The 23,199-nt window shown below is 36.3% G+C and overlaps 1 protein-coding gene across 2 annotated transcripts in view; it reads right to left on the reverse strand.

Moving 5' to 3' along the window:
• Positions 1-1,104: 1,104 nt before the first annotated feature.
• LOC128981897 (putative vitellogenin receptor) overlaps positions 1,105-23,199 on the reverse strand; it is a 57,959-nt gene continuing 35,864 nt past the window's right edge. For both annotated transcript variants that reach the window (XM_054400885.1, XM_054400884.1), the window contains exons 27-31: positions 9,972-10,203; positions 8,861-9,071; positions 7,599-7,911; positions 6,987-7,104; positions 1,105-2,051 (exon numbers count right to left, since the gene is read on the reverse strand). In XM_054400885.1, coding sequence (XP_054256860.1) covers positions 1,890-2,051; positions 6,987-7,104; positions 7,599-7,911; positions 8,861-9,071; positions 9,972-10,203 — 1,036 coding nt within the window. In that variant the 3' untranslated portion in view covers positions 1,105-1,889. The remainder of the gene's footprint in view (positions 2,052-6,986; positions 7,105-7,598; positions 7,912-8,860; positions 9,072-9,971; positions 10,204-23,199) is intronic.

Raw genomic sequence — 23,199 nt, forward strand, 5'->3', positions numbered from 1 at the left:
AAACTTGACTCACAGCTGCACCAAAATTGACTGAGGTAGACAAGGCAGGCACCAACTCCAGGTATTAGAATGGCTGGTATTGCTAGGACAAAGACAACCTCATACCAGGCCATTGAGAAATCTTCAGATATTGAGTCATCTTCACACTCATCTTCAATACCCGAAAACTCTTCATCATCCTCACTCACAATCGCACATTTATCCATCATTGGTAGTATCCCTGAACATAGGTGGGCTATTTGCAGAGCGTCAAATATTTTTTACACATTGTCCAGTTTGTACTAGTTGTTAACTATATGCTTGATAAGCTCCTTATGCTTGCTTGTAAAACACTGCTTATCTGAATGATGTTGATAGCAGTGCAATTTATGACACTTCCTTTTCCTTGTCGCTGATATGATTCTTTGTTGGGTATGTTAATGACCCAGGAAAACCACAATTAAACAAAATAGTGCTTGTTTATGAAAGTTGTGTGTTGGTTTTAAGAACAATACCCCCGCCACAGCAAACCTGCCGAATGCCGACTAAGCATTCCATTCCATTCAATTTCCATTTGTCTGAATTGATTTTCAATTAAATCTATTTAAATAACATTAGGTTTAACGAGTACCTTGGTTTGCTGCTACAATGAAACCAATTAAGTGTGGTTTTTAATAAAATATTAATAGCTTTGTATAAAATAAATAAATTTGCCAAGTTTGATTAAAATATATCCATAAACAAGCAAACTACAACATTTTACAATATTCCCCATAAGAATAACACGGGAATTTTACATTTACAATTTTTTTAATTTTCTCTGTTACCAATAACTGTACGGCACAAAAACACTTTGATATACTAAATTATTTGTTTTTTAAACTCTTTAAAAACATTCAGGAAGCAGCTTGAAAAATGGATGTGTTTTTGTAACAGAAAACAACTATTCTCTTCATTGTATAATGACGATTGTCCTCAATAACAATAACTAAGCTTACAATCAATTCACACTTTTTTCCTGATCATCCACATCTGATGTATCCTGCCCGGAGGGGCAGTTCAACTACCTTTGAAAGGAAAAGGTGAATGTAAATGAAAAGATGGAAGTTTATATTAAATATGAATCAATTGTATTGACATTTACAAAATATTCTTAAATATACACTTAAATATACCTTAAAATATACATATCTATAAATTATAATAATATTCAGTCTTCACATTGTATTTGTCATTTTACAAATCACTTATTAGTTGTTATATCAATTTTTACAGTCTTTTAGTTGTGAAGAATCAAGCAAGAGACCCGTATAAAATGCATTACACTCAATTTAAAATATTTTAAAATAACTGATAATCTGTTATGTATATGATGAGCGCTGGAATTATTGAACAAACATTCCATTAGGTGTTTGTTACCATCATAATGTCCAAAAAGAAATAATAGAGAAAAGATATTATTAGATTGTTTCCTAAAAAATAACTATGAAAGGATAATATCTGACTGTCAGTATAGGAAAGGGCTGCAAAATTAGTTTTAGTCTTTTCAAGATAGGCATTGTCTTTTTGACATGTTAAAAAATTATGTCATAAATTTAAGTTAATTGGTTCAAGCTCAGTTTACTTCCAAGAGTATTATTTTCTTAATCTTCTAAGCTTAAAAAGAGAATGCATTCTTATATCACAGAGATCAGATAAACGCGGTCAGATAGTGCATCACGATTCGTCTAGTATGTCCACAATCTCACTAGTCATACACTACACTAAACATCTGACACAAAATATATAGGTACTACTTGCAAATTTTACAATATCTTAAAATAGTTTCACGCTAAAATGTAAAACTTAAAAATAAATAAATATCTCTATAAATATAACAAACAACAATGTATAACAGTTGTAGCTGAATTTTATCTTATGAGTGGAGTTTTGTGAGATTCTCCGATGGCTTCTGAATATTCAAGGCTCGCAGAATCGCCATCGACAAAGTCAGTGACATGGAACTCTATGACCTTTGGTTTCTTGGTTTCGTTGATTTCATTTGTGATTGTACTCTGTGTTCCGTCTGAAATCTGCAACGACAAACAAACCAGCTGATCTTAGACGGTTCTATTCACACCATTTACCATTTACTATTACCAACTACTTGCCCAACATTCAAAATACATATCATTTTCATAATGTTTAAAATTGAACTACTGTATAACATTCTGTATGAATTATAAAAAATTTCAATATTTAATTTTTTATCATGTTTACAATGGTGTTAGTTATGTTTCATCGTGTCCAAACTTCTACTGATTTGATCTTGCAGCGATAATTTGGCCAGACTGATTGAAAGTGTAAACTTAATGTGTTTTGAGTTTGTTGGTAAAATGAATTTATTTCAAATAGTCTTTACTTGCTTTTGTCAGCTGATTATTTAAATGATTTAAATTAGTCATCTGCCACTGTTTTGTTTGTTAGTTTTTATATACACAATTCTAGTTCAGTTCATGAAAATAAAATAATGTTAGAAGTGTTTGTTAATCTGTGAGTTTATCTTAAATTAAGCTTTCCAACATGGTGTCAGGTTATTAGAAGAATTACAATAATGAATGGAATACCTCTACCAGATCCACTTGACATTTCGGACAAAACAAATGCAGCAGAGAAATGGATGTTATTCAAGGTCCAATGGAACAACTATCTAACTTTGGCTGAAGCGTGTGGTGGCTCAAAATGCAGCAAGATAACAAGCAAAAAAGTTCAGGTAGCTTTATTCCAGTCTCTCATTGGAGGTAAAACATTACAGCTAATAAATAAAATATGCAATGACAAGGCCAGTGTTGATGAGATTATTGATAGACTAGATGATTATTTTAATAATGCTAAGAATGTTACTTTTGAGCGCTTTATGTTTAATAGTGCTACACAATCACCAAATGAGTCTTGTAAAGAGTATATTAACAGGTTACATGAAATGATAGGAAAATGTGAATTTGAGTCACTGTCAAATTTATCTAGGCTTGAAATTGAAGAGCAGCTCTTATGTGATAGGTTAGTAGTAGGTTTATCAAATAATGACTTAAGAAAACGGCTCTTATCAAAAAAAGATCTGACTCTTGATAATGCGACAAGCATATGTCTTTCTGATGAGCAGGCTAGTAATCTTGCTAAAAAAATCAATGAACGTAGAACTAACGAGACTGAACCTTCTACGGAAAATATAGTTAATGAGTCGTTTAGAATAAACAGTGATCAAAAACTTCTTTCGTGTAAATTCTGTGGGGGGAAACACCAAAGAGGAGCAAGTTACTGTCCTGCGTTTGGAAAAGCGTGTAGTTTATGTCGAAAAAACAATCATTTTGCTAAAATGTGCCTTAAAGCAAAAGAAAAGATTAAAGTAGTAAGCTCTGCTTGTGAAGATACCATTCCTGGAGATTATGTAGACAAAAATGACATATATGAAATGGAAGATGACATTCCAAAAAAACGTCTATTCGTCCATTTGAAAGTCCCATTTAGGAAAGGTAATCGATTGCTAAAATGTCAACTTGATAGCGGGGCGACATGCAATGTAATGAGTTACGATATTTTGAAGGAGCTGGTTGGAGTTGATCGTCCAGTCCTCCAAAAAAGTAATACAACGCTTACTTTCTATGGTGGTGCTTCAAAGGCTTCTCTTGGGAAAATAACATTGCATGTTATATGGAAGAATATTAAGCAAAGAATGTCGTTTGAAGTTATCAATACGAAGCATATTCCATTGATTGGAGCTCAAGACTGTTTACGGTTAGGGCTTATTGCAGTAGATGAGGATGTTTTTGAGTTAAAGAATTCTCCAAATCCAAGCTCCATTCTATCTTCTTTTCAAGACATTGGTCAAGGTCTAGGATGCTTTGAGGGTAAACATAAATTTAGACTTGACGAATCTGTTGTTCCTGTAGTGGTTCCACCTCGAAGATATCCTCTGGTTTTACAAGATGAGATAAAAAGTGAAATACAACGTCTTCAAGAATTAGGTGTAATACGTAAGGTAACGGAACCTTCCTCATGGGTCAGTGCTATGGTTGTCGTTAAGAAACCGAACAAGTTACGCATTTGTATTGACCCACATCAACTAAACAAAGCTATCCAGCGGTCACATTATCAGGTCCCCACTATAGAAGAAGTTGCTCCAAAACTTATAAAAGCCAGGATATTTAGTACTCTAGACCTAAAAGATGGGTTTTGGCATATAAAGTTAACCGAAGAGGCAAGCAAATTAACGACATTTTGGACTCCATTTGGGAGGTACCGCTGGCTAAGGATGCCTTTCGGAGTAAAGTCAGCTCCAGAAGAATTTCAACGGCGAGTACACGAAGAGCTGGAAGGACTAAAAGGAATTTTTACGATTGCAGATGATGTCGTAGTTTACGGCAGTGGAGACACAGATGAACAAGCTTTAGAGGACCATAACAAGAATCTGCATGCATTGCTTGAGCGAGCTAGACAAAGAAATATAAAGTTCAACATGAATAAATGTAAAATCGGACTGAAGGAAGTTAAGTACATGGGACATGTTTTGAGCAGTGATGGCTTGAAAGCAGATCCTGACAAGATATCAGCAGTCTCAAATATGAAAGAGCCTCAGAACAAGGAGGAAGCTCAAAGGTTCTTGGGATTTATCAATTATTTAAGTAAATTTCTGCCAGGACTGTCAGAAGTAGCAGTTCCAATAAGAACTCTAATTAAAGAAGATGTTAAGTGGACGTGGCAGGAATTACATTCATTGGCTTTCAAGAAATTAGTTAACATGGTGACCAACTCTCCAACCCTACAGTATTACAATAAGGACTCTCCTGTGACGTTGCAATGTGATGCAAGTCAGTTTGGTTTGGGTGCTTCGCTATTGCAAAATGGTAAGCCAGTTTCATATATATCAAGGACTTTAAATCCAACAGAATGCCACTATGCTCAGATCGAGAAAGAATGCCTGGCAGTTCTATTTGCCTTTGAAAGGTTTGAACAGTATTTGTTCGGTAAGTGTGATATTACGGTAGAAACCGATCACAAACCTCTTGAGACTATTTTCAAAAAACCTTTGGTCAACGCACCTAAGCGGTTGCAAAGAATGTTGCTGCGATTGCAGAAGTTTACATTTACTGTTGTTTATCGACCAGGTAAAACAATGCTTTTAGCAGATTTTTTGTCACGCGCCCCAGAAACTAAGTATGAATGCAGTATGCAGGACAATTCAGTAATGATTTTTGAAACCTCAATGAACAGCTCGACAAAGGAGTTTGAACAGTGTAAGTCCTTAGAGTACATAAATGTTACGGATGAGCGTTTAAACCAACTGAAAGAACACACATACAAAGACCCCGTGCTTCAGAAGCTTATACCGGTGATTATAAATGGTTGGCCTAATAGAAAGACTCAAGTTCCCAAGGAGCTATGGAATTACTGGCCTTTTAAGGAAGAGCTTGGAGTTGAAGACGGACTTGTCCTCAAAGGAGAGCGGATTGTTATCCCAAGTAGCATGACAATTGAACTAGTCCATAGAATTCATTTTTCACATCAAGGGGTTGAATCATGTATAAGGAGAGCAAAAGATGTATTTTTTTGGCCGGGAATGGCAGGAGATATAAGAAAAGAAGTTGAAAAATGTTTAGTATGCAAGAAATATGCACCGACTCAACGGAAAGAAACCCTCTTACTTCAAGAAACACCATCACGACCATGGCAGCGAATCGGGGTTGATTTTGCTCAAGAAGGCTCAACTCACTTCATTATTGTGACTGATTACTATTCGTCATTTTTTGAGATTAGGAAAACACAAAAATGTACCTCTGAATCATTGATTGTTTTCTGTAAAGAGTTATTTGCAAGATACGGCATTCCAGACATTGTAGTTGGTGATAGTGGCACCCCTATATTAAGTCAAGCATTTAAAGATTTTTCAGAAGAGTGGAAATTTAAGATAATTACTTCCTCTCCATATCACCACCAGGCAAATGGAAAAGTTGAATCTGCTGTAAAGATATTTAAGAGTATTTTAAAAAAAGTGAGAGAAGACAAAGGCGACTTTCAGCAGGCTCTTCTTGAGTTGAGAAATACACCACTCAAAGAAATTGGTAAGAGTCCAGCTCAGTTGTTAATGTCTAGAAGAACTAAAAGCTTTGTACCCACTTGTGAAGATCTGCTGCGTCCTAATGTTCCTGTGAAAGTAATTGAAAAGTGGGATAAAAAGAAAGATGCATACAAAACATATTTTGACAAAGGAGCTAAAGACCTCGCCCCACTGATACCAGGACAAGTTGTTTGGGTTCAAAGGAAACCTCAAGAGAGAAGGGATCCCTGGGTAGAAGGTAAAGTTATAAAAAAAGAAAGAGATCGAAGATATGTGGTACAAGTTGGTGGAAACTTATATGTTCGCAACAGACGCTTTTTAAAGACATAAAAAAAGTTAAGAAAGGGAGGATGTTGGTAAAATGAATTTATTTCAAATAGTCTTTACTTGCTTTTGTCAGCTGATTATTTAAATGATTTAAATTAGTCATCTGCCACTGTTTTGTTTGTTAGTTTTTATATACACAATTCTAGTTCAGTTCATGAAAATAAAATAATGTTAGAAGTGTTTGTTAATCTGTGAGTTTATCTTAAATTAAGCTTTCCAACAGAGTTTCATCACATGCAGTAATGTAGATTCATCTTATGTTTAGACATTTCATTTTTGCTTGGCATTTAAGCTGCCTTTTATAGGAGATACATTGTGATCAGTGGCGGTTCAAAGAGGGCTGCTACCAGGGACACCTGTTTCATACCGCCTGGAAAATTTGGTATTTTTAAAGCCGTTTGGTGATTTTCTTAAACCATTTTTAGCGTTTAGAACTGTACCCAAAAACCTCTGTTACGTTTTTAGGACAGAATGTATGTTTGAATTCATTTTTCTAGAGCCCCATGGGAGAGGAGGGTTAGCCCCTGTAGACCCCCCCCCCCCTAGGAACCGCCACTGATTGTGAACGACAAGTTTGATTGCTTACATTGTCCGAGGTGATGGGGTTCTCGTACTGATGTTCCCCAGGAGTCAGCCTCGAGTGATGAAACACTGTCTCCAAATGGCTGGCACTGACGTTGTACGCTGGGTTGTTGAAGTGGATGCTTGGAAATACAAAATACAGGTTATTTATTGTGAATAGTGTGTGTTTTGCTATCTCTGTGTTTTACTTTTACAAACGTGAATTAATATGTTTATGATTCAATTGCTGCAGTACCAACTACCTGCTACGCTAGTATAGGTATTTTTTTAGAGAGCAATGTTATTTTTTCATGTCAAACTCTTAGATGGGCGACATTTTGATGGAGGTTACTCTATAATATTTTCAGTGGGCAAATAAAATTTAAATGTTAAATCGGTGTTTTGCAACCGAGTTAAATTGTAGAGTTGGAAAAAAGTAGCTCAAAATAGTTACTGTTTGTCCTGAAAAATCATTGTCTTTGATTCTAATCAACTCTTAGGCAGTCAATAAATCGTAAATAACAGGTTTCAATACAGATATTGTAAATATGGTTTGTAGTTCAAAAATTCCAAAAATAGCTGATAAGGTCTTATTATTGTGAAGAAAACAAACATTCATCAGGATATTATCTCTTACTTTGAGAAGACTGGCTTGCTGGTAGCGTTGATAGTAGCACTGATGCAGGAATGAAGCAAAGCCATGATGTCGTAACGCAGCACAAACAGCGCAAGTGCGATGGGAATGATTATGCAGGTTAGCAACGTGATCTTGAACAGTGTCCAAAGCAAACTCGGAGAAGAAGAGTCAGCAGGAACCTTGGTGATGAAGACGGGTGACCCGACGGACATCGAGGGGCATTCCTGGCCAGGCTTGACACGTGTGCCATTAGCACATAGACAGGTGGGACCCGTCACACACAGATGTGAACAAGAACTGCACTCACTCTGGACTGTGAACAGGACACTCGTGTTAGTTGTTAAGGAAAACATATTTAACTACTGTACTGTAATCAATCAAGGGTATCCCATCTAAAATACATTTTTATCAATTAACTTTTTCATCTCTTTTTACAATCTGACTTTGGCTAAACATTCAACTGAAGGATCAGCTAATTACAATTTGAAACTGTTATAAAGAAAGTTGATCAGCATCACTGAATCATTGAAAGTGTTCTTTAATGGATAAATCAAATGGGGCGGGGGTGAAGCTCTTAAGGAAATTACTTTTTTTATTACTATTGATCCTAGCGCTAGATCATAAGTTTTTTCCCTCTAGGTTCTAAAGATAAATTGTTTTCCAGGCTAGGTCTAGAGGGGATCACGGTATTATCACTTAGATAAAATCCATTGGTGGTTGGCAGGATTTGAACCCAGGAGCTCGGGGGCCGAAGTCCCACGCTCTATCACTAGACCAACACGCTCCCCACTCATAAGCTTGGAATTACACTTCAATTTTGTAAATCGGTTTAGTAGGACAGGTGAAAAAGGGATGTTACATATACACCACTTATTATATTGAGCTTATTGAAGATTTGACAGAAATCAGTTATTGGCACAAAAGGTACTCTTACTCTGTCAGTCTCTTAATTCAATTACATTAATTTAAATTCAAAAATGGCTTTTATTTTTTTACATTAAAATGGAATGTCTACTTCTATCAAACGTCAAAGCCAAAGTTTACTAGTAGAAAATAACTACCATAGTTTTAATTTGTCTTCATCAAGCTGTTTTTCAAATACTGAATTGTACAAATTAATGGGATACTCAAACATTGTTTGAAACGTTTAATGATGAAGCAATTTACAACATTATAAAAAGACCATCAGTGAAAAAATCCATCATAATCTAAGACTAGAAAAGTAAATTTAGTCATCCAATGCACCAGCAAACATGACATACCCAGCTCTTGGTTGGCCTCCTGCATGACGGTGAACATGGCAGGAGCCGTGGCGTCCACGCGGATGACATCACAGCGCCATGCAGTCGGGCCACTCACCGCGCACTGCCACACGTTGCCGTACGTATCGAGGTGTTGGCGACGTACTGTGGACCGAGCCTCCACTAGCCACATCACGTAGTGTTCAAACAAAGCCAGTTTCATTGGCGTATCCTAGCAACACAATGACAACATTAGCGACAATATTCATTTCACGTCGTTTTTATGGTTTAATTTATTTAATCTGTACGCTTACAATTTCAATACATTATTTGTTTAAAGTAGTAGTTTACCAAATATTCTGGGTAATGTAGCACACAAAACACAAAACCATTTTCTTAATAAAAATAATATAGGCCTTACAAATCATTTTGTGAAGAAAAAGGTCTGGACCAAAGGCCAGGACCCATAACTATTAACTCTCACAAACTGATCCATAGAATAAAATATACCGACAAGGTAGTGTTTGACTAAAAAAGCAACAGCTTCTATTGGTCAGCATCCAGTCTGCTTGCACAATATTGCCAAACACTTCCTTGTTATATTAGATCACTCCCACAACTACAATGTAATGTCATTACTCTAAGGATAATCATTGACATCCGATGTTTTTGAAACATTTATGTTTTTACATTTATGGTAGGTGAGGAATATTTTTGTTACATCTATGTTTTTTTTTACTGAATTTTCATTAGTTTTAATTTTTAAGTAATCGATACATTAGTTTAGTTAAGAACGATAGCTCAATTCTTGAAAATTTGAAACTGTCAGTCAAGGTCAAATAGCGGAAGCGGATAAAAACACACATAAAAAACCATCAATAAAATTTATGTTTCCCCCCTGAAAACATCAATGCTTCCATTGCGATGTTGCGATGTTGCGATGTTACCATGTTGATGCTCATCTTTAAATTACTCCTCCGTCTTCAATTTCACAATTGGTTAGTAATATCATAAACTTAAGTTTTAATACATTAAGTTTATGATTAACAAAATAATGCATTAATTCCATCAAGAAAAGCAATGTGTGGAACATGAAAAATGGTCTAATTTGACAAGATAAGTGACTAGTTACCGGGGAGGCAAAGAGGCTTTGTCTGTTGGTGCCGTTGTAGGAGATGCGCTCAACCTCGCGCTTGTCTGCATCGAGCCAGTAGACCAGCTGATGTAGAGGGTCCAGTACAATATCGGTCACTCGGTGGAGTCCCTCACCCAACACTATAGACACTGCGGCTCCTGACATGTCTGCTCGCTTCAACACACTCTTCACCTCTCCTAGCCCCATGCTCTCCGTCCAGAACATCAACCTGCCACACAAGCACACTGTTATTATATACACTATAGCCAGTAGTCCAGCTGATGTAGATGATCCAGTACAATTTCGGTCACTCGGTGGAGTCCCTCTCCCAACACTACGTTCGCTCGCTTCAACACGTTTTGCTCTCTTCACCTCTTCTAGCCTTATACTCTCCATCCAAAACATCAACCTGCCATACAACCACACTGTTATATAATACATTGAAACAAACAAGCCCTTAAACAAGATGAAATAATTTTGTCTTTTAAAATCAGCAGTTATATTTAGATAGAGGGGTAACTCTCGAGTGTTAAGGACTAATTGAGACAAATTTTATTAAAAATTAGTTTTCAGTATTTTTCATCTAAAAAACTCAACAATTAACAAGACAACTTTTTTCCTGTACATAAACACAGCAAGGATTAGTAAAACTAGCAAAATTCCAGTTCAGACTCACAATGCACAAACTCGTCCTATCAACATCCTCTTGAGATTTCAACTGATCATATAAAAACTTCTGCCACAGATAAGCGAACACTCCAGATCAGTTACACACTATGACATACAACTAACTGAGTTAAATTCACACTCTCGATCTATAGGAACAAACTCATGACCTCTTGACAACTTGACAAGTTGGGCTCTAACAATGCCTTAGAACCAGCCAAAGTAATCCATGTTTTTTTTTCTAATTTACTGTTGTTGATTTTAATCATAGATAAAACATACTCCATTTAATCTTATTAAATTAAATTAAAATTAAGTTTTAATCTAACTTACAGGTGATACTACCATATTACTTTTTATTTGCTGTAGCCTGTAGGTAACTCTTGAGTAGGTAAGATGTTTGTGTCACCCTATGCATTGAAACTAACAAAACTGGAAATACTGTAGCGGACCGCTACAATAGCGCAAGTCACGTGACCACGATGCGCGCGCAGTCGACCCGGGTAGGCACGCGCAGCGAACCAAGAGACGAGTACAGTGTAGTGTCGAGCGCCTGGAGCTGTACATCTGATCGGATAAGTAGACTGTAGCCTAAGATGTCTAGCTAATAGAAGTAGGGGTTGGGGAAGGGGTGTAGGTTGGGGCAAAAGGTAATTCAATCATGTAGTTTATTAGGTTCTCGAAGGGTCGTGGTCTGGCAATTAATATCGTAAATTAGAATTCACATTTGCTAAGTCTAGTAACCTTTTTCACGAATTAGAATAAGTCCATATATATATATTTCTCTGTTCATTATATTATAATTAGATACATTAAGAACATAAAAGCTGGCTGTGATAGGCAGCTAAGGTAATATTGTGCACTTTGACGAGTTAGATTAATTCCTTGCAATAGAGTTGGGTTAGGACAGGAGATGTGCGTGATTTGGCAGTGGTTAGAGGAAGATATATAGGGCCCAGGTATCTTCATTTACACTCATACTACTCCACATCACCACATAGTGGTAGCAGAGCGTCAAGATCCGGCCAAAAGTGCAATTTTAACAGAAATAGAATAGATTAAAACGTGTCTCAGACCAGCCAGGTGCTTTGTTCAGACAGGAAATCGACAGGTTGCAGGTCGGCACCACGTGGCGACCTGGAACGCACGAGCATGCATAGCTAGGCACGTCATGAAATGTGAATCAATATCATTCAATTTATTTTATTTCCAAGGAAAATTTAAAAATCAATTTTAATGAGGATGTTTTAATTTCAAAGTAGAATTAGGAGAACTTTGGTGTTTTTTATTAATATTTTACTAAACCAAGTTGATGAATATATTTAAATGCATTTATGTAATCACTCACGAGTTCGACATCAAGTCTGAAAGGCAGTAATTAAACTAAATATACCTCGACGACAGGCCGAATGAGTGTTTGATGAATATTTTTATTACGAAAAGCAAAAAATTAGGAGTCAAAGTGCACATCAGTGTAGTTTACAGGCCACGACCAAAAAATCAAAATTCAAAATTGGGGGGAATTTTAAATTCATTTGTATGTCACCTCCCCAACCCCAAAAAGTCATAAATATCCCCAAAAATTTTTATTTCATAATTTTTACAGCCGAAAGGGTACTGCAGTGAATTAATTAATGATTAAAATAGTATTTTAAAGCGTAGTCTGACATATTTTAGTTGTAACTCATCACCTTAATTTAAGTTGTGTTTAGAATTTAAGTTGTTCAGCAAAGTTTTGATATTTGAGGTGGGCTAGTGAAAGTTGAGAGTCCATGTCATTAATAGGCCAGACAGACTTAGAACAGAACTGGAATGTTAGATAACAGAAGTTCAAAGATAAAGCGACGATTTAAGGCCAGATTTGTTATTTCCAAGCAAACATACACGATTTAAATATACATTACACACAGTTGTTACAGGCTCATCTTAAACAAAAATACAAATAAATATATAAAATAAATATAAAAACAGAAAAACATTTAAAACGTAAAAAAAAAATATATAATAATAATAAATGTAAAAAAAAAATGTACTACATAATCAAAAGAAAGCCAAGAGCCTGTGTACAACATTTGCTTGAGTAAATCGTCACTTCATAACATTTCAGTCAATTTAGGCCATTAATTGACAATGTTGATTCCTTCTGAATCAGGCCAAAATCACAGGGTCAATTCATTGTTCACATCAACATATTATTATCTTACATAAAATTTCATGTAATTTAGTACAACAATAACACAACAATCAGTACAGCAATAGATGTCAGACATAAAATGCATTACAGGTTTATATTTTACAGTTCACAAAGTTTCATTCACTCGCAGCGACCTTGAACATGCAGGCCCGACACTACAACCAAACAAAAGAATTCCGACATACCGACATGCCATTACCCTGCTACACTCTTTCGACCACCTTGATACCGTAATATGATACAAATTCAAATACTCGGCGATTCACTGACTAAACGTCTGGAATATTTTGTTAACCGAGAAGGTAGTAAATTAAAATTAGAATACAGTATGGGAATTTCAGGCGCAACAATTGGACAATTAAAGAAACAAATCAAAATCACAAATCCATATTTCAACAGTGAAATACCATTATTGTTATGGATAGGAACCAATGACATATTCAGCAATACATCAATAACAATGATGACACAGCAATATGTATCATTGCTCAGGGTAATCAGGAAACGTTATCTAGGCACCAGGTTGATACTGTTAGGATTACCATATTTCCCTAGGTCAGAATATACACCACACACAATAGATAAAATTACTCAATTCAACACATTTTTACACACATTGTCAAATCAAAATACCCAGCCAATTTTTCTAACACATGTTTTAAATTCAAATAAATATTATTTACACACGTACAGACATTCAAATCGTAGGGACGACATACATTTGAACAATATAGGGAATCAGATCTTAGTCAAACATTTGACACACCAATTGCAGTAAAATACAATCATTAGCCAAAATTCACACCTTTTTTTTTAAATAATTTCTCTCTTTGTCTTATTAAATTACAATTTGCCCAGCCCAAACTCTTCCCACCTGTTTGATAAAATAGTTGATATTAAAGAAGTTGTTAGGTATTGAATTTTTTTTACTATTCAAATAATAGTAGATCAAGGCAAGATGTCCAAGATTTACGAGTGGGAAACAAAACCCACAGGGGTATCATGGATACGAGATTTTGATGCGCAAAGCGCAATTCTACAGTGCGAGAAGTGGGGCTTAACCCCAGCCAAGACACTGGAAGAAAATAGGGTCATTTTAAAGAACGCGGTGACAGCGCAAGTGCCAACGGTACCAGACACACCAAAACCCACGGAACAAAACACACCCATCTTAGCGGATCAGACGGCGGAAATGATTAGAATCACAGCCCAAGCCATAGGCGATTCAATCGCTCAAGCTTTATCTCAAAACAAACCAGTAACACAATCAACACACACCCACACAAACCCGAGATTAGTCGACGATCTAGCGTCGAAAGCTCCCAACTGCGACGGCACTGACACAAGCAAATTGTTAGCCTTCTTGAAAACGGCCATTCAAATTGAGAAATTAAAGTTAGCCGACGACAAATCAATCACAATAGCATTGTTACACAAAACAGCAGGGCAATTAAGGGATATTTGGACCATGGCATTACAGGAGAACTGGGAGGTCAAGGGTAAAACAATTCCTACTATAATTAGTACCTTTCTGCCAGAAAGGGCAAAACAACAGCTCCTGACTCAAACAGTTTATAGGGCCCAGGTATCTTCATTTACACTCATACTACACCACATCATCACATATTGGTTACAGTTTATAGGGTACAGTACATCAAACAGTTTATAGGGTACAGGGTCAATTCGAGTCACTTTCAGATTTCATTATCCAGGTAAAAGAGTCAGCAGAAATCCTAATACCAACAGAATACGACTTACTGGAGGTAATATTGACAGGTATAAACGCGACAAATAGGGCACGTCTTGCAGGGTTTCCGCCGCCGACCAAACTTGATGATTTAATAGCGCTTATCCCAAAATTAGAAGTTGTGAGACAGTTAGAGGAGGGTAGCAACTCGCAATCACGCCGATGGGAAACCAGAGCAGAAAATAATAGGCAATTTACACCTCAAAACAGGCAATTCACACCTCAAAATAGACAATTCACACCTCAAAATAGGCAATTCACACCTCAACATAAGCAATACACACCACGATACATGCAACAGCCACATGGGCAACCAAGATTCCCACATCGACCACACATGCAGCCAAGTACATACTATAGGACACCAGTGCATAACAGTGCATATCACGGCACACCGAGGCAGGTCAATGACCCCAGACACTACCGCCCGCCCACCGACACTACAAACCAACACACACCTACACACAATACACAGTTAAACTCCAGAGGAGGCCGATAATGGGCGCTCTCGCACCTCCGACACGTCATAGCGCCTATTCACACACAACAATCAACCAAAACACACACACACATAGCCATAAAAACAAAAATGCCCCAAAATTTCCTAAATTAAAAACATGTACAATACAAATTTTTTTCGGCGACATTGAAACAAATGCACTTATAGATACAGGGTCTACGACGTCAATTTGCTCACGATCCTTTTTTGATAGAATCAAAAATAATCACTTAATTACAAAATCAATCACTCCGATCAATCAATTCGCTATTTCAGCCTCAGGCGACAAGGTAATGTTCTCGCACATGGCAAAGCTACACTTTAAAATTAGACACTTCTCTTGGACATTCAGTTTCCTAATAGCACCTAAATTACCAATAAACATTGTATTAGGGTTAGATTTCCTCACAAAAACAAAAGCAATCATCGACGTGGCGAACCACAATGTAACATTTCCATACGGTACAAGACCGGTCATGGCCATATTACACACAGACCAACACGATAGTAATCTACAGGAAGACAAAACTTACACCTTGGGCGATAATTTGACACCAAACCAGATACAACAGATACACAAATTATTACAGTCATTTCCAAACACAGTATCGAAACGATTAGGGCAGACAAAATTGATACACTACGACATAAAATTAAAATCTCAGCAGGTTGTAAGGAGTAGGCCGTACCAATTCGCACCGCCAAAGCTCGAAGCATTACGAAAACAAATCGACGACCTATTACAAAAGGGCGTGATAAGACCATCATCCTCCGAATACAGTAGTCCAGGATTTGTAGTCCCCAAAAAAGGAAACAAAACGCGATTTGTAGTCAATTACAAAAAGCTCAACGACTTGATTAATTTAGAGTCTACGCCAATGCCAACCGTCGAATCAGCATTTCAGTATCTAGGTCAAGCGAAGTGGTATACATTGTTGGATTTGAACAGCGCATACATGCAAATACCGTTGACAGAACAAAGCAAAAAGTACACAGCATTCGTCGTCCCATTTGGGGAATTTGAGTTCAACGTTGTACCATTTGGATTAGCCACAGGATCACAGGTTTTGACAAGGTTAATAGATAAAATATTTGGAGACATAAAATACAAATACATTTTCAATTTTTTCGACGACTTGGTAATTTATTCAAATGGATCATTTTCAGACCATCTCAATCAAATAAAGGAAGTAATAACTAGATTACAAAACGCAGGTCTTACGATCAACCCAGAAAAAATGACTGTAGCATCTAATCACATCGAATTCCTAGGCCACATTTTTCGCAACGGCACAGTTACATTTGACACACAAAAAATTCAACCAATTCTTAACTTCCCAACCCCCAAAAATGTCAAACAGATTTCTAGGCTAATCGGGATGACAGCGTATTACGCGAGGTTCATACCGAATTTTTCACACATTTCGGCACCATTAAACAAACTCAAACGCAAAGACACACCATTTGAATGGGGCTCTGAACAGGAAGCCGCCTTGCAAAGTATTAAAAAAGCTCTAACGTCGCAACCAGTTTTAAGACTCCCAGATTTCAATAAAAAATTCATCCTACAAACAGATGGTTCAGGCACAGGACTAGGAGCGCAATTAGCACAGGAACACGAAGGTAGTTTATTACCAGTAGCCTACGCGTCGAGACCACTAAGCAAACACGAAGTAAACAAATCCACAGTTGAATTAGAATGCCTAGCAGTCGTGTTCGGATTGACAAAATTCCAACAATACCTCGAACACAGGGAGTTTACACTTCAAACAGATTGTTCAGCATTAACTTGGCTTCTAAATCATCCACGACAAGTAGGTAAAATTGCGCGATGGATAACATTCATTAACTCTTTCCAATTTCATTCTGAGCACATAAAAGGCAGTGATAATCCAGTCGCCGACTGTCTATCTAGGTTATACGAGGACGCCGACACACAACCAACAGTAGTAACACTAAACGATGACACTAATACACATTCAGTAAACATTTTGATGAAAATTCCAGAAGCTTTCAAAAACATCGACGAACATCAAAGAGACGACCCCACGTTGATCAAAATTATTAGGGACCCACATAGAAACCAGGCATATACAGTAAAGGACGGAGTGTTAATGCATTTAGCACCCGGCCAAAAGACACCACGAATAGTACTCCCCACGAAACTAATTGACATGATTTTCACATACTACCATTTAGCACCTACATCAGCACACCTAGGAATCAAGAAAACTATACATAAAATAAATCAATTTTTTTGGTCACCAAATTTAAACAAAATAATAGCCGACAAAGTCAGAACATGTCTCTCTTGCCAAAGATCCAAACAAGCTCCGAACACCAGGGTAGGCGAATTATCATCCGATCTAGCAACAAAACCATTCCAAAAAGTGTACATTGACTACGTAGGCAAACTTCCTAGGACAAAGTCAGGCAACTCATACCTACTATCTGTGGTGGACGCATTTTCAAAGTTTGTAATTCTTTTACCAGCTAGAAACGCGACAGCTGCCACCACAACTACACTTCTCACAAAACACATATTCTCACACTACGGTTTCCCGCAATACTTAGTATCAGACAACGCACCATCTTTCAAATCAAAACAAATGAAGGAAATGTGTTTAAACTTCGGAATCAAACACATATTTACATCACCGTACAACCCAAGCGCAAACAACGTAGAGAGAGTCAACAAAAATCTCAAAGTTGCTATGAGAATATATCACAATTCCGACAACCAAACATGGGATCAAAACATTCATTGGTTTCAAATAGCATTCAATTCCGCTCAACATGAAAGCACCGGTTCGACACCTGCAAGCTCAATCTGCAATCTGGGGAGAGAAATAAACCATCCACTACAATTAGCCTGGGATTTAAATAAATTAATTGGGGAAGAACCTCAACCAACCACAGACAATCGCTGGCAACATGCACTTGATAACCTACGGAAGGCAAGAGAAAAACGCACACAATATTATAACAGCGGTCGTCAACCCAATCCTTACAAAGTAGGCGATTGGGTAATGTATAAAATGCACCCACAGTCCAAAGCAATAGACAACGTCAATTATAAACTCCAATACGCCTGGTCAAAACCGTGCGTGATCGACAGTTTCTCATCACCAGTGTCAGTAAAGCTGGTAAACCCCTCAACAGGTAAGATTGTGACAAAAGCCCACATTTCACAATTGAAATGATTTTTTCAACCAATTTATTAAATAAACGTCGTCAGAGTGCACAATAGAACCTTAGCCTAGTTTAATTAGTTATAAGTGAACATCTAGCAAGAAATCTCGAGTAACTGACTACAACAATACTTCGCAACAATACTTCTCAACAATACGGTACACAATACAACTCCGGCCCCGGCTGATAGGGTGTTGGGAGTTGAGTCTAAGCCGTACCTTCACAGAGGGTGCGGCTACACCTCTCGACGCACCGCTTGGCCGGAAAGCCGGAAGCGACAACACGTGGCAAGTTGGCAGCGAAACACGTCATAGTGTTTGTACTTAATATATGCATTTCCAGACCCCAGTAATCAACAACTTTTTCAATCCCCTTAAAACTTACAATCTGAGCAAACGACTAATTTTTTTTAAGTAATTTTTTATTTTTAATTTGCTCAAATTGGCTATGACGGGAATCGTTCGCCATAACACATTCTTATGACAGATTGCAACTGTCATATGAATAGTGCAGCCGACAGTTTACTTATGACAACAAACACTCACTAACAGTACTGGACTGAAAAATGACAACACATGAACGAGACAACTGACTACAGAACAAGCTAGACTTTAAACTATGGTAATTAGGCTAAGTAGAACTAAGTAGAATTAAGTAAAATTAAGTATTTCTGTGTTAATATAAGCAATTGAATCGCAAAGGTAAATACAACATTACATAAAAAGTATTAAGTAAGTAAAGTCATCCACGTATATTAAAATAAGATATATGGTATTTAGGCGTAATACAATCGTTATCAAAGTAGATAACAGCGCACATTACAATACATATGTTTGTAAATAACAAGCAGTATTCTGAGCGTAGCAGAAGAGTTTATGTATTATATATTTATAAAGGGTAATTTAAATGTTTATTATGTGTTATACACTTGCATGCGTTAAAATAAAATACAAAAATATAGATAAATATATTTATGTTGCTGAGCGACAGAGAAGGAAATGGACTAGTAGGAAACAGACAATAGCAAGCGCCAGGCACGAGATAACACCGTCGTTATCAGTACAAACATCTGTTCCATTCAAACCTCTACTTCCGCCCTATATAAATAATCAAACCAAGCACCGATCAATCCTTCACATTGAAGGAAAATATTAAAACAATATTTGTTTAAAAAATTAAATTGTGCTAAGCCGTCGGTGAAATAAATAATTATTATTTAATACCTCTGTGCATAATTCTTGATAATTGGCACTAGAGGAGCTTCGAATGAATGTACACTTACAATAACACTATCATTCCTTACATCAACCAACAGATTTTCGAAACTCCATTCAACCATGAATAGCATCCAAACTGAAAGAGTGTATAATGTGTGTCACACTAGTTAATTAATTTATTATTAGTAAATCAACAGAAACTTAGTAATATATCTCCCAGTCAATCAAATCCATAGCATTTAAGTAGATAAACATTAGATTTTTTCCCTTTTATACTCAGTAAATTAAATTCCTTTTTTTAAATTAAGTAGAACAATTTCTTATTATTAGTAAATTCATTTAGATCATAAGTATCAATAGTAAACTTAAGTAGAGTAGTCGCGATCAATTTTTACCGAATATTTAGGGAATATATCAGTGATAACTAACATCAAAATAATTAATCATCAATCAAAACAATCTCCAAATTCACATCTGAGTAAGCGTATCATCAACCTCATATCAACTTCAAAACCCAACGCATTTCATCCACCATTAAGAGGCGTCCAGCGATATAATTAGCGCCCCGAATTTAGTAAGGGCTCAAGAGCTAATTACGAAATTACGTCACATCACATCACAACAGTATACCTTCAAGAACTTCAGAACACTACTCCAGCTTCATTCTTCAGTTTACACAACTTCATTCTTCCAAATACTCAACTTCAAGAAACTCATCAAACTTCAGCAACCTTCCAAATTTACCAGCAATTACCAGAATTCAATACAACCATCAAATTTCATCAACCCTCACTATTTCGACAACATTCCCAAATTCATCATCATCAATCATATATCCAACTTCATCAACCAACAGATCTTTCTCAACCGAACTTAATTAAATCTATCACTGATATACGCCCGCCCACATTTTTTTAGAGCAGGTTTAGATTAAGCAATCCCACCAAACATAGTTATAAGAAATTCATTCAAAACCATAGTCACCTTTAGTTTAGAAAAAAAAAAAATAGTTAATAGTTTATAAGCAAGACCGACACACATTATAACCTCAAATGAGTCAAACCAAAAGGAGTGCAGAAAACTGTTGGAACATTCCCACACCGACACCGATGTCACAACGACACAATCTCACGGCGAGCACAATAAAAAAAAAAAAAAAAAAAAAAAAAAAAAAAAAAAAAAAAATTTCTTCGTCCTTCATCTTTCCCAAACCCCAAAATCACCCCAAAACTAGGAAAAGAAAAAAAAACAACCCCACCGGGGGGAGGATGTAGCGGACCGCTACAATAGCGCAAGTCACGTGACCACGATGCGCGCGCAGTCGACCCGGGTAGGCACGCGCAGCGAACCAAGAGACGAGTACAGTGTAGTGTCGAGCGCCTGGAGCTGTACATCTGATCGGATAAGTAGACTGTAGCCTAAGATGTCTAGCTAATAGAAGTAGGGGTTGGGGAAGGGGTGTAGGTTGGGGCAAAAGGTAATTCAATCATGTAGTTTATTAGGTTCTCGAAGGGTCGTGGTCTGGCAATTAATATCGTAAATTAGAATTCACATTTGCTAAGTCTAGTAACCTTTTTCACGAATTAGAATAAGTCCATATATATATATTTCTCTGTTCATTATATTATAATTAGATACATTAAGAACATAAAAGCTGGCTGTGATAGGCAGCTAAGGTAATATTGTGCACTTTGACGAGTTAGATTAATTCCTTGCAATAGAGTTGGGTTAGGACAGGAGATGTGCGTGATTTGGCAGTGGTTAGAGGAAGATATATAGGGCCCAGGTATCTTCATTTACACTCATACTACTCCACATCACCACAACACAGCAACAAACCGGCAACACTACAGAGATCAAAGCTCCCGCCCGACCATAAACCAGGAAAGTCTAAACTACCCTCAAACATTGAATGGCCCTAGTGCCAACAACCCCAGTCCAAGAAATGTAGCAGAGGAAGAAAGACCTACTGCCGTGTGTCTTTTGTTGTGTTGTCCGATCCATCCAACCGCGATATTAGTTACCGTGTGTGAAAATAAATATTTTTGTAAATACAGTATAGACCATAGTGTTAGTGATAAGAAGAACTTAAGAACACCCCTGAAGATGCCACAAAAGCTTGCGAAATGCATAGTGTGACACAAACATCTTTATAGTGGAAGAATAATAAAGCCATTCGACCTAACAAATTCGGTCGAAGTGGAAACTTTGCAAAGTGGTTTAGTAAACCTAAATAAATAAAATTTCTGAAGTCCCCATTAATCCCTGCTGTGCTTCAGCCGCCATCTTGGAAAATGGCGGCCAATTTTCACTTTTTTGACAATATTTCACAAACTATTGGTATTCGAGAATTTTTGTAAATACAAAAGTTAAAGAACGTCTAAAAATACATCTTTTTTATATTACAAGGTTTGCTCTATCTCTAATGGTTATTGAGATAAATAATAAAAGTTAGTATTAAAAAAAATTTCCCATGTTATTCTTACGGAGGAAAATAAAATTGTTGCAGTTTGCTTATTTATGGATATATTTTTATCAAACTTGGCAAATTTATTTATTTTATACTAAGCTATTAATATTTAATATAAATATACACATTAGTACCCTCCCTATAGCAGTAAACCTAGTACTCGTTAAATTTAAAGTTATTTAAATAGGGAATCTATCTTACATTTTTAGGATATATTTTTAGTAAAAATCCAGTCAGGCCAATGGATATTAATTTTTCAATCATATTAACAATAATGTTTCTTATTAGTATTATGATTTTAAGCCCACTTACTATTTTGTCACTACCATGTAACTACTAAAAAATTAAGTGGTACCTACTTTATTACTCCCGGTATAATTTTTTGTCGGTAAATATAAGGAAATTGAACCTTAAAATCCGGACTAAATTGAAATTTTGCACAGTTAAGCACAGTGAGACTAGTTGATGAAAATGGCAAAAGTTCCCAAAAATACCGGCTGTGCCTCAGCCGCATTAAGTCCGGATTTTAAGGTTGAATTTCCTAATATTTACCGACAAAATAATTATACCGGGAGTAATAAGTAGGCCTACCATGTAAGCAGTTACATAGTAGTGAAAATATAGTGAGTGAGCTTTAAACTTACTAATATTAATAAGGGAAATCTATTGTTAATATGTCTAAAAAAATAAATTTCCATTTGCCGGACTGGATCATTACTAAAATATATCCTAATAAAAAAAATGTAAGATAGATTCCCTATTTAAAAAACTTTAAATTTAACGAGTACTAGGTTTACTGCTATAGGGAGGGTATTAAAGTGTATATTTATGTTAAATATTAATAGCTTAGTATAAAATAAATAAATTTGCCAAGTTTGATAAAAATATATCCATAAATAAGCAAAATGCAACAATTTTATTTTCCTCCGTAAGAATAACATGGGAATTTTTTATTTAATACTAACTTTTATTATTTGTCTCAATAAACATTAGAGATAGAGAAAACCTTGTAATATAAAAAAGATGTATTTTTAGACGTTCTTTAACTTTTGTATTTACAAAAATTCTCTAATACCAATAGTTTGTGAAATATTGTCAAAAAAGTGAAAATTAGCCGCCATTTTCCAAGATGGCGGCTGAAGCACAGCAGGGATTTATGGGGACTTTTGAAATTTTATTTATTTAGGCTTACTTAACAACTGTGCAAAGTTTCCACTTAGTCCGAATTTGTTAGGTCGAA

This window comes from Macrosteles quadrilineatus, unplaced genomic scaffold (genome assembly GCF_028750875.1).
Source record: "Macrosteles quadrilineatus isolate MER2022 unplaced genomic scaffold, UCM_ALF_1.0 Scaffold_55__1_contigs__length_795759, whole genome shotgun sequence".
NCBI lineage: Eukaryota > Metazoa > Arthropoda > Insecta > Hemiptera > Cicadellidae > Macrosteles > Macrosteles quadrilineatus.